This window comes from Neolamprologus brichardi, chromosome 16 (genome assembly GCF_056152115.1).
Source record: "Neolamprologus brichardi isolate AB-2024 chromosome 16, ASM5615211v1, whole genome shotgun sequence".
Classification (NCBI taxonomy): Eukaryota; Metazoa; Chordata; class Actinopteri; order Cichliformes; family Cichlidae; genus Neolamprologus; species Neolamprologus brichardi.
In genome coordinates, this window is record NC_142119.1 from 29,917,622 (window position 1) to 29,931,112 (window position 13,491).

The 13,491-nt window shown below is 38.7% G+C and overlaps 1 protein-coding gene across 1 annotated transcript in view; it reads right to left on the minus strand.

Annotated features, from left to right (window-relative positions):
- The window catches only part of LOC102794551 (general transcription factor IIF subunit 2-like), a 67,824-nt gene extending 57,023 nt beyond the window's left edge, over positions 1 to 10,801 (minus strand). Inside the window, exons 1-4 of the mRNA XM_006802404.2 lie at positions 10,736 to 10,801; positions 9,388 to 9,461; positions 9,134 to 9,152; positions 8,205 to 8,349 (exon numbers count right to left, since the gene is read on the minus strand). Coding sequence (XP_006802467.1) covers positions 8,205 to 8,349; positions 9,134 to 9,152; positions 9,388 to 9,461; positions 10,736 to 10,801 — 304 coding nt within the window. The remainder of the gene's footprint in view (positions 1 to 8,204; positions 8,350 to 9,133; positions 9,153 to 9,387; positions 9,462 to 10,735) is intronic.
- Between the last annotated feature and the right edge of the window lie 2,690 nt (positions 10,802 to 13,491).

Consider the following 13,491-nt stretch of genomic DNA (forward strand, 5'->3'; position numbering starts at 1 on the left):
TAGAAAAAATGAAGAGGTTTAAACGCCTCCTGTGCCATTTCCACATTCACAAACATAAGATTATAATCCTGGTGATCCTCTGACACCTGTGCCCACCCACTGCTGCTGCTGCTGTTGCTGCAGCAGACTAACGCAATAATGGTTTTCTCTCTTTAAAAAAAATATAAATTATTTTTAAAAAATTACAATTCTAAACTTCCGCTGAAAATTTTCAGTTCAGGACGTATTAAAGTGTTTCTGTTTCTGGTTTTAATAAAGGACTGAACAAACAGAACAAAGCCTTGACAAAGAGAAACTGAAATATCCATTATCACATGTAGGAGGTATTAACATGCACATGCAAGTGTGGGTGCATCTAAAGTGCGTGAAGGCGGTGATAGAATAAACCTCGATAAGGACAACGCTTTATTTTAATTTCCATTACAGTTTGGTAATAGTTTTCTGAGACAGATGGCTGATAACGTCGATATTAATTATTATTCTGTGATTTGGGGATAGTGCAAATATTCATAAACACAATTAGGTCCAAAAGGTTTTGAACCGTGACAATTTTTCGCAATTTTGCCTCTGTGCACAACCACAGTGGATTTTAAATATTACAGATGTGACTGAGTAGAGACTTTCAGCTTTATTTAAAGCATTTCATCAAAAGTATCACATTAACTGTTTAAGAAAGAGATTTCCTTTTAAACAGAGTCATTATTTTCAGATGCTCCAAAGTCATTGGACAACTGACAGGCAGTTTTATGGCCAAGTGAGGCTTGGTATCTCATTTTTTTAAGCTTAAAAAAACATCTGTAGTTGATTCTAAATATTAAACTTGTATTTTGTAGCTGTTTGCTGGCAACTCTCAATAAGAGGTTCAAAGAGATGCTAATACAAGTGAAGGAAGCCATCTTCAAGCTGAAAAACCAAAAATAAACCAATAACCTAATAAACTAGAGACAGAGGAATGGCTTTAGAAGTGTCCAAATGAACAACCAGGTGCATTCTTAAAAGGACTGAGTGCAATTGCCAGCTCCGCAGCACAGAAACACCTAAAAGATCCCAGAAAGTGAATAATTTGGTCAAATGCTGTAAAACCGTTCGAACAAATTAAAAAAACAAAAACATATCTACATGTTTGTTACTCGATCTCAACCTAATACAGCATGTTTTTCAGTTACTAAAGAGAAAAGGCACGGTACAGCATATCAAAGGAGGTTCTAGACTTCAGGCAAAAATGACGGCAAGTATTAAAAAACAAACAAACCTTTTGTAAAAATTGCTTTCAAGCTGCTGGAAATGGAGGACTATCTGTCAAAATGCTGCCAAACAGTTAATGCATCACTTTATTTAAACCCCTTGAATTAAAGCTAAAAGTCAGCACTTCAGTCGCATTTTTATTGTTTGATTTAAAATCCACAGCGACGGTGCACAGAGGCAAAACTACAAAAGCTGCATCACCGTCAGTCTAGTGGCCTAAACTATTATCTCTTTACCAAAATTGAATTTTCTTTCCTACACGGGCACACAGGGTCCCATTAAAACATTTAAAAGGGTTGCATAATACTCTCAAATGCTGGAGGACATATTTGTTTTTTGGAAACATGAGTTGTGGAGGATTTGGGAATTGATTAGTTTCTGTGAACTGGAAAATAAATATTGAAATTTTATTTTCCTATATTGAAAGAAAGACTGGTTCAGATTTAAAACAACAGGGATTTACTTTAATTAACTTTTTTTAATACTTTAGCTAAAAATAAATAAATAAATGAAGTCAACGTGCAGTAAAAAAAACAAATAAACTTATGGCTTGAACCTGTTTAAAGTTTTAAAGTGTGCATCATTAGTGGCAATGCTACTTTGATATCTAGATCTTCACATTTCTACATGCTATAGCTGTAGACTCACACCAGGGGGCAGTGTTAAAGTTTTTTGGAACAACTTGTCTGAGGGCTACTAACATTTGCATCTGTGCTGTAATTGGTCCTCTAGCTTAATGAGTGTTAAAAACAATTTTAAAAAACCACTTTCCAGAGTTCTCATGTAAACTTTCTTGATCTTTAATGATTTTTCTTCACTTCTTTCTCTTCGTGGTGAACTTTAAACTAAAATAAACCAATCACCTTCCTGTCCCCGCGCAGCGCCAACGGCTGCTGTTGATAACCAACACAGACTGCACACAAGCATGTCTGTGTTGATTGTTACTCAGGCCTTTAACCTACACAGACAGACATAAATATAGTATCACAAATAACTTGACTCGTGGACTGGATTTCCCAATGGTGCTTGTGGTGTTGAAGCCTATTAATTAAAGTATAAATTAGTATTAACCAATATAAACACATGAGCTCATGTCTGGCTAATGTGGGAGCCATTCTTATAACTGAACCGCTCATGTAGTAAATTTACTCTGTGAACACTGGCCTCCTTTTCAGCAAACTAGACACGACCAACATGTCTGCAAATTTGACATGGTGAACGTGTTTGTACTAATGGTTTGGTTACACCGCCATCTTCATGTCAGCTCCAGCTCTTAAAATGTATTGTTACTGACACCCATGTATGCAAGCTGCAGGGCTGAGTCACTATTTGCAAGTCAGTCACACAAAGCAGGAGCACTGCTTCGGTTTCTCTGTAACACAGTCCACCATCAGCTCATTCTGGAGTCATTCCACCTCAGATTATTGTGGTCTTTCTGCTCGACCATCCAAATCAGGGATGTCAAATATCGTGGGCCACATACAGCCCATTCTGATCTTAGGCAGGCCGGACGAGTAAATCTCATCATGGCCCAGATTGTCCTGTAATTATAAAACAAAAGTTTAAAGGCTACTATATAGTTTTGTTAATTCACAGAAAGTGCACCATTTCTTTTTTTCCCCCCTCTTTTGACACTGTGGACCCCTTGTAAAAACTGATTTTTTTAAATGACATAAATAGTTGAAAAAGTTGCTTATTACATTATTCTGTTGAATGACCATGTGGTAAGTCTTTATCCATGGGAAGAGTTATAAAACTTCTGAAAAGAAGTCCAAATATTGTGCCGTTCTATACATGGCTGCTTCCCCTGAGCCTGGTTCTGCTGGAGGTTTCTTCCTGTTGAAAGGGAGTTTTTCTTTCCCACTGTCGCCAGCGAGGGCCATCTGATTGTTGGGGCTTTCTCTGTATTACTGTAGGATTGTTACCCTACAATAATACAGGCTTCAGTATGTGAACACGGCAAATTGACCTTGCAAGGCTGCTCACATGAAATGAGTTACTAATTCTTTTTTTCATTACTCTTAATGGTTTTTATTTATTTATTTGTACATATGACAACTGTTACATATGTGTGTTTTAATGCCTCTTAGTACATTTTAATCTTAACCTGAGTTATTAGACTCCTCCAGGGCAATATGCTTGTCTATAAAGTGGATCTCAAAGTTAAATTCAATATATTTTATTCATTTTTGTGATTAAGAATTTCATGCTGAAAGTACGCTGTGTGTTTTATAAATAAAGCTGTAAATCATTCAGAAATGGTCCTTTTTTTTAATTTTTTTATTAGTGTGCACTCAAATATGCAACTCTGTATTTTATCTAGTCAATACTGAGATATTTTTTAGGTATCTGTCCCCTGGTTCATTTTTATGGTAAGAAAAGCCAGTAAAAGTTTCAGGCTTTTACCCGTAATATTTTTTTGTTATATTTATGTTCAGGTATCGCTTCAGGTTTCAAAGTCCAAAAGAAAAGGGTCAGGAGCCGCAGTAACCCTACATTAAAGTAATCAAGCATTTAAACTTTGTTTTTCCAATTAGTGCACTGAAAATATCTTCAAAGATTAAGTTCAAATTTACTTGCGGTAAGGTGTTTCTGTTCTGTTTCTCCACACAAAAAAAAAATCTGTTCTTTTTCTCTCCAATCTGCCCACAAAATGTATTCACTGCTCCATTCGGATTCACACCTTCCACTCTGGACAGACTTCTGGTCTCCAGTCAAAACTAATCTGGTAACGCCCGAGAGCGCTCGAAATACACCACCACCCAAATGCGTGCCCCCTTATCGGGGTTTTTTAAAAAAAAAGCATCACCACCACAAACAGTAATTTCGTTGTTACTGAGCACCGGCACCCCGGGAGCTGCAGAATTGCTCTTGACATTTTGCTGATTTGAGCACCCCACCCCCTGCCATTTATTTACCTTTTCACTAAATGGAAGTTTTCACTGAACTGAGAAAAAAAAAAGATTATTCCACGTCAGGGAGCTTTTCTTTCCATTTTCTAATAATTTAACTTGCAGTTATTCCCCTTTGTATTGCCTAGAAATGTTAATTAAATCCAGTTCATTGTTCTTTACTTTTGATTCACTCGACTTGTTCAAGTGTTAAAATAAAGTTATCCCTTTAAAATTAACACTCTAATCTATTGTAATTCATGGTTCACACACTCCCAGACACCAAACCATACAGTTGCAGCTATTTTTAAGCTCTTGGTCTGATGCAAATCCCGACAAATCCCTTTGGCTCAGACGGGGTATGACACATCGTGCCTGGCAGCGAACGTCCTCCACAAATCAGAAGCCACTCTCCGAGTATCCTCATAAATTTTACAGTGCAATCAGTGCAGAATATATCAAAAACAGCTTTCCATCAGTGCAAGTAAACCTAAGAGACTCGAAGGCTACTTAAATGTCACATCCTGAGTAGATTCCCAGCTTTTCTTCCCCCTTATATTAGTCGTCAACATGGCAGCTCAAAGACTTTTCTCTTTCTATTCTCCGATCAATACTTTACAATTAGAGGAACCAGAAAATGGCTTTTATGGTTACTTTGACTGGAACTCATTCCACAGCATTAGCATAATATATTGCAAGTGTGCAAGGAAGTTACTCTAATGCTGATGCCTGCCTTGGATCTAAACCACATTTTTCCTGTTTTTCTGATTATACAACAACTTCTCTTTTCTTAATCAGACAACGCTGCCTCAGAAAATGACTCTGCGCCCCATTGACCTTGAAAATTGAGCTTTCTAAACATTTTAACAGAGTAAAAAAATAGTATTTAAACTTCTAACCATAACATAGTCGTTTTTGTAACTAAACCCAATTTAAGCTGTTTTCACACATGAACTCCAGATAATAGATAATAGATAAAATCAAGTCTGCACAGAGGTGGTCTCACTTTAGCTGAGGTTTAGATGAAGCTGCTGTCTGGGTACAGCTCACAGGAGGCAGTGCGCACGATACCTATTTGCTTGCTGTGAATTCTCCATACGCATTGCATTCTCGCCTAACTCTGCAAAGCCAGGCTCTGGTCAAGACCCAAAGTGGTCCTGACGTGCAAATTGTTCCCCTGACCTGATTTGAAGTGAAAGACTAATCGATCTCTCAAGCAACTGATTCCCTTCAGGATCCCTGGAGCCAAGTCTTTCTGTTTTACTGGGCAAAGTAAATGACTAGAGGTCTTTGAGCCTCAACAATCTCAATCTATTCTCCAACTTTAAATGCATAAGAAGCACAGCTCGCTGGCTTGTGGCCGGGTGTGGTATATGAACAGCACAGTGGGACGCTTTTTGTAAGAAGAACTGGAGGGCAGGATGAACTAGCCCCAGGAAAAGTGTGGATACAGACAGCGGGACGGTGAGCATGGAAGCTGGAACCAGCTAATGAGTGCGTAATAACTCACCAGCCAAGTCAATTAGCTGACTTTCTACTAGGGAGCCAGCAGGTTAAGACTGGTTTTATATTTCATCTGAGTCAGACATTTGCATCCTCACATACAGCTTCACTGTGTAATTATCAGTGTTGGGAAGGTTACTTTTAAAATGTATTCCATTACAGATTACAGAATACATGCCCCAAAATGTATTCTGTAACGTATTCTGAATACTTTGGATTACTTAATATATTATCATGCTGTTTACAACTACATGAATGTACTATTGCTGTGATTTGTACATTTACTTACAGATTTATACAGTTACTGTCACTGTATTAGACCTCTGGCTAATACGGTGGGTTCTGTGTCGGGCTCGTAGCTGAAAACTAGCTTTACTTTGTTGTCTGGGTCAACTTTGCTTGCAAGAGACAGAGAGAGGCGTTGAAAGGCTGCTCCAACGGAACTTATTGTTTTTGGAGGAAAACACGAACACGGTGTACAGTCGAGTCTTAATAGCTTACTTACAACTGGGCTCGTCAGGCACTCTTCTTGGCTGCAGTGGTTATTATTATATTTACATGCTTCCAGCTCCCGTTTTTGCTCGATGACAAATCGTACTTTTCCTTTTTCTCCCTCCCTCGCTCACAGACACATAACGTGTATGGCAGTCCATTCTCCCTGCAGCACGGACTACACTGCCTATGATGCTACATTCTTTAAAGCTATACCTGTATCATTCTGCCTATTAGCTTAGCACAACTACAACAAAAAGGCCTCTCTCACCCAGGAAACACGCAGAGAGAGCGTCACCCTGTAACCATGGCAACAGTAATGCTGCCGCCTGGAACAACAGAACATAGCTGTCAAACAAAACCAAAACAGGCCTGTCCCGCCACAATATGAAACAGGGAAGTACCGCCGTGTAATCCATTTATTTCAACAAAGTAACTGTATCCTAAATACCACCTTTTTAAACGGTAACTGTAACGGAATACAATTACTCATATTTTGTATTTTAAATACGTAACGGCGGTACATGTATTCCGTTACTCCCCAACACTGATTATTATAGGGGAAAAAAAATCAGAAGCATGTGTGTGCAAAATGCACGGGCACTTTTGCTGCCTGCAAATAACCAAATCACAAGAGAAAATAAAAGTAAACAACACTTGAAAGTGAAATTCCCCTCTTGTCCTGCAGGCGGTCTTATCCTTGTAGCTCGAGTCTTCTACCAGAGGCCTCGGCGTTTGAGGGTCTTGCGCATCATCTTTGCTGTTCCTGTAACAGCACTCTTCTGGACAGACATCTCTTGGATGTCATCCCTGGGATCTGCTGGAGCCATGCACCCAGTTTGGGGTCATTGCACCGATTGTTCCGATTATAACAGGGACCACTGTTGCCTTCACCCTCCACATCTTCTCGAGCTCCTCTCTCAGTCCTTGACATTTCTCCAGATTCTCATGGTCCTTTTTCCTTATGTTGCCATCACTTGGTATAACTACATGGCATCTTTACACAGCCTAAACCTGGGGTCTTGCCTGATGTGGTAGACCCCTGCCTTTACCAATCTTGTATTTGGAGCTTGTCCATAATTAGTGCCTCTGCTTTCTAACAGTCCAGTTAGCAACCCACTGATAGCATTAATCAATATCAGCCACTTTGTCTACCTGTACATGCTGTGCAGGGCCCTGTCCTTCAATGATGGTTAATATTCTCACCCCTCTTCTTTCTTGGGTTTCTGCTGCCCGAGGTATTCACTAAGCACTTGATCAGTTATGTCCATCTTCCTGATTTACTCCTGTGTGCATGTCGTTTCATCCTGGACAGTGGTTCTGACACTCACTAGTCCTCATGCATAGATGTATGTGGTTATCCCTACCATGTTCATATTAGTCAGTAAGCCAGTGAAACCTTCTGTTTGTGAGTAGCAGCCAATAAAAAGAAAGCTACCTGAAAAACAAGGGTCTCCTTAAAACAAGAGCTAAAACAGGACTGCACCAAGGCTTTGTATAACATTGTTAAATCTGAAAACTGTGAATTATGCAAAGCACTTTAATAGAATCCAAGAATAAAAATACAGAGCTGGAAATGGCCTTAGTGGGTCTCATTTAAAAGAGGTCTAACGGCCCCAGAGTCAATCTCCTGGTCAAAAGTAAGACGCGTTTGTTCCACCTCTGCTGCACCTCTCTCTTAATAACCTCTTAAAAGTGGAAAGACACTTGTAGGCTGATTCAGGAATCCTTATGTGGACTGTTACGAACACTGCAAACAAAAAAGCATCACGATTGTTTGGTTGGAGAAGTTGTTGCTCTGAATATGCAGGAAGGATTCGCTCGTATTGAAAGCAAAACCAAAAGAAGTTTCTTTAATTATTAAATAAAACAGAATTTTTATATTTTCTCCCTCTTATATCAAAGCCGATCTTTCTCGACTTTATTATGCACCACCCAGCAGGAATCACATGCACTGTCTATCTATTTCAGTTTGAACCCTCGAGCCAGCTACCAAACATGATCCAGATGGCTTCATGATCCGGCACGAAAGCAGCACGGAGACGAGGGCTGGAACAGCTGGTTTAGACTGACCTGTGTTACTGTGGCTGAAGACTGCCATGGTCTGTCCACCCACTGGGTGCATTGTAAAGGGATGATCCTTTGGGACCTCCAGTGATGCATCGTTCTCCCCCACAGCATCCAAGGCTATCAGCTCATCACTGAGGCTGAAACATACCTGAGAAACAAAGCTGGAGGTCAAGCACGATGCACTGAAATTATATCGATCCATCAGAGGGAGGTGGGTCAGAGCAGCAGCAGACAGTGATGGGATGTAATATAGAAGAAAGAAAGAGTAAAATTACACAAAGCTAGCTGTGATATAACCTTGATTTTAAATATAGAATATATAGGTGGGACTGCGGATATTTGGACAGTGACACAATTTTAATAATTCCAGCTCTGTAGGCCATCACAGCAGATACGCAACAATCGAGTTTCAGCTCAAATGAAGGGCAGACTCTCAGCTGGTTAAACAACAATATTGCTTAACTTAAAGTAATTTTAAACACATTATTTTACACGTTGAAGTAATAAAACCTTTACTATTAATACTTTGTTGACAAACCTTTGCAGGCGATAAATACCTGAAGCCTGAAACACTTGACACCAACCAGAAAACTGTTTTTGACTTTGTGATATTTTAAAATTTTCTTATAAAAGGTGTAATCCCTAAAACCCTCAAATTAAACCAGAGTCTGCACTTTAAGTCATTAATTCATAAGATAAGTGCAAGTATTTGGTACACAAGTTAAATATTGAAAATGATACCCATGTCCAAAAATATGAAATTAACTTGATTTAGTATGAAGGTGTGTATATCATTAGAAACAAGCCGTTCCTGCTGATCTAAAAAAAAAACAGGCGGAAAGGCCTTTAAAGGTCATCTCATTGTAGTTAAAAACCAGCATGTTTTATTCAAACATTTAACCAACAAACCAAATCATCCAAAGCTGACTCACCTCTGTTTTGCCTTGCTTCCTGTCGGGATTGTGAGAAAACAGAATAATTTAACATTTCATTAATCTCAATAAGTCAATAATTACAATTTTCCCACAGCTACAGCCAAGATTCAGTTTATGACGATGATATAAACATTCAAAAACTGGCATTTTTGTTAAAAATTACTTTTTAAAACAGCTGCTGAACAATTAGCTAATCACTGCAGCACTAACACTAAAAACTAATATGGACACATCCACACTGCGGTACCTACTTTCCAATGGTAATCTTTCCAACTTCTCCCTTTTCTGCAGCTTTGTCCCACTGCTGAGATAGATACTTGGGAACCTGGAGAGAAATGCACCAGTTTAAAGGCATCATAAGAAGGGTGCGTTCATGTGCTCTTGGGGTCGGTGGAGTTTGGGGAGTTGCTCTTCTGACTGTTGTGTTTACCTGAATTTTAGTTGACCAATTTATATGCTGATATTTGCCGATGTGCATATTTAGGGTGAACTATGCGTTGACGGTCATAGCATGGTTGAAGGACGTTTCTCCCATTGCTGCCGTTTTAAATACAGATATCGATAGATGATCAAATGGCTAGTTAAGTCCCTTTATCAAAGGGCTCTAATCATAAGTATCACATGCACTGGGAGCTGGCACCATTAGCTGCCGCCTTGAAGTTGGAAAACAACACAGTTTCTGATGTAATCCCAGAGGTATGAGTCCAAGATACCTGATGAAAAGCTGAAACCACTTACTGAGTATAACATCATTATCTGGACATTTTCTATACTTATTTTTATGAATGTTTTCATCTTAAACTTTTTGGACTGAGGGAGAAAATGTCTTTGATGTGTTATTTGGGATTAAGATTAATTTACAGAAAACATATGTTTTATTTTATTATTGGAAATTTGCAGTCATTTTAAATCTTATTTTATATTCAGATGATCTGCGAGGGAAGTGCTCACTCGTTAAGGAATTAAACAATGAAAAACCAAGGAAATAAGTCACAAAGCCATCCTCCAATTTATTTTGAATATCAAGCATATGGATCCCTTTTCTCTTTATTCTCTTCTCAAGTCACAATTATTTGTTCTTCTTGTATTGCAAGAAATATTTATTAGACTTAGATATTGATGAAGGACAGCTTAAAATCTTGCTCTGATTCTTCCAAGTGGGCTTTCGTGTAATTTTTTCCCTCCCCTATTACTAGGATACCACGTGAATGCAGAATAAAGTCAACGCTTCAGTTGTTTTTTCTCGTGGTCACAAACTCACAAACATATTCCGCTTAAACACCTAACGTAAAACAATAAGTACGAGCACTTCTTAAAAACAAAACACAACACAACAAAAAACGTTTTTTCTGGCTGTTTTTCCAATTTCATGTGAAGTTACCCCCACCCGGAAGCTCGTTTTTCCGATTATTCTCACGCCACATGAATGCGCAATAAAAGTTTTGTAGCTTCAATCAAGCCGACACCTTTAAGTAAGGTGAATTATTAAAAAATCACTTTTCAAAGCAGTGCCTGTGTGTACCAATAAACTGATAACACCTGTTACCGTCGGTGAAGGTAAAATGACATCGTGATTTGATCATTTTCAGGTAAACAAACCTTCACAAGCCACACGCCTTTACTTTGTTTGACTCCAGTCAGGTCAACCTCCATTGTCTCTGACATCGTTTTAAACAGTAATGCGAGAATTGGCTAAATAAACAAGTACAAACAGGGACGCCTGGCTGGTGAATGTTCAATTTACTCAGGAGTATCCAATTAGGCAGGGAGGCTTCAAAATAAGACTTCCTGTTCTATCTTTCAAAATAAAACGAATTTTTATGATTAAAAAAAAATACTTGCACAGAAATGTCAAGTCTTGGCTTTATTATTTAAAATAGCCTGAGGCTGATTATACCTCGCTTCTTATCCTTTCATGGAGAAAAGAAAACCACTTTATTTTCCTCCATTATCTGCAGGTTCACACACAGATTAAAAAAGTTTCTCTTAATACTCTTAATTTTTATTATGTAACGCCCTCATGCGTGACCATTTCTGTGGACACATTTTCAGCTCGCAACATTTTGATTAATGTGGGACTGTTTGCTCTTTAAAGACTTCATTTATCACGGATCTGCTGGGGGAGAAGTAATGACATGACGGGGACAAATGCCACAGGCTTGTGTGATTTTATGAGCTACAGGCCGCCTATTAAAATTACATGACATCCCATGAGCAAAACAGTGATTAAGGGTCGTGAGCTTAAGCCTTCTCCATCCAAGTCTTAGACTATTTCCTCTAAAATAAGCCTTCAGTATGTGCATATATAGATTAGATTGAAAAGAAAAAAGTTAAAATGTTAAAAGGAAGCTCAACAGCTAATTATGTCCACTTTTTTTTTTTTTTTTACAATAATTCTGCCATAATGGACAAGTAATCATATGGTTGCATCAAGCAAAATATACTTAGGTCAAATAAGGACTGAACGACAGTCTAGACCTCTGAATCATCACTCTCTCGACATTCAAAGAGAGCAAAGAGAGTCTGATTGTCAGGCCACTAAAGTCCAGGGTCAAGCGCTGCAATGAAAGCATTATATGTGCACGCTGTAGGTGGCTTTAAAGGACACACTGCTGAAGCCCCCAAGTTTCTTATATCACAGCATAAACAACCTGGTGAAAAGTACAAAATTGACGGACATCTCAGTCTGCAAAGGTGTGAAAATAATGATCGCTGCAAATTACTGTGCCTTAAGTTTAAAATTTCCTCAAGTCTTCAGCATTAAAATGCTGCATTTTTGGACATTACATGTCTAAAAACAAGGGAAATACAGTACCAAAGGACATTAAAATCAACTATATTAAGTATTAATGCACTTTATGACTTGTTTCATGTGTACGGAGATCATAAAATTATTATATTGCCCACTTTCATTCATCCTAATCCTAATGTCCATATTTATCTAATTGTGTTAATTCAAAACCATTTACTGACTGGTACCATCATCATGTGGATCAACAGAAAACCTGGAATCTTTCAAAAATGAAACTAATTATTATTATTTTCTCTAATTTGCACCTCCTCATCTCCCTCCTGCTTGTGACCCTTAAATTAATCTCAGTAGCTCAATGCTGAACGATGTCACTCAAAAGTGCATCTTGAAGTGAAAGAAGCTATCCACTGTAGGAAGCGATATGATGAATACTGCACAGATGTGTTAAAATAGGTGTTGAACACAGCTGGAATGTACAAACCATGAAGGGAGGAGTCACCTGTGATTAGCTATGTGGTCGTAAAAAACAACTGCAGTTGAGCTATTAAAAAAAACCCTGTTTTGCTTAGGCTTAAAAATGATTCTCCAAGGGAAGGATGTCTCATTTTTGTTACATCTCTGCTGTCTCATCTCCTCTCTCTTTATTGGTCTTCCTCACATCTTTAAAGGAGAGCACAGAGACACAAAGAGATCAAGTGAGGATGTGCAATTTGAGAGGTTAGGTGGCGTCTGTGTTGTCGTTTTGTGCTGTTTTGTCCTGCAGGAGCTGATTGGAGGGCAATTAGCTGCATGAGCTACTCCTGAGCCCAGTGTGCTCAGATATGAAAGCTCCTCATTTCTCCGATTCCTCTCCTTGCATCTTACCCTCTCTCACCAGTGATGGAAGTAGAGGAGCTGAACAAGAGACGGTCGCTTAATTAAATGAGACACCCTCGCCTTGGAGCAGCAGCAATTTAAAGCGGTGTCATTTAACTGTGATGTTTGATATTATTTTGTAATAATAAACACTGCAGCTATGTTTTAATATCTCAGGTGTAACTGAGCTCACGGATGTCTAGAACCTCTTTTCATTAAACTCAAAATATGGCATATATATAAATGTTATCCTTGTTTTTAATCACACACACAGGAACACTTAAAAAGCTGAAAGTGTGACCATCTTAAATAACTAAAACAATTTATGAATGCAAAGATGAGCTGTTTAGTGAGTCCTTCCACCCTGATTTGTATATTACAGCATCTTCTGTATAAACTGAAAGTACTGCTGTAGAGGATAGACCTGTGCAGCTTCGATTATATCTCCTCTGGTTAGCCTCCTCTCTTCTCCAAATGCATTTAAAGTGTTGAGACACACTTCAGTGTGGGGCACTGAGATTGATTTCCAGGTCACAGGCAGGAGGTGAGAGGAGAAGCCCTCTATCTCCCGCTATGATCAGCCTGGCTACAGCATGCTCCTTAGGTTTCTTTATTTCGCTTTCCCAATACACTGACACTTCATTAGGTATGCTCCTGCTGCTCAACCGCTCGTTAACACAAATATCAAATCAGCCAACCATATAGGCACAACATAAAGATTGTTAGGTCAAGGCAAACTGCTAAAGTT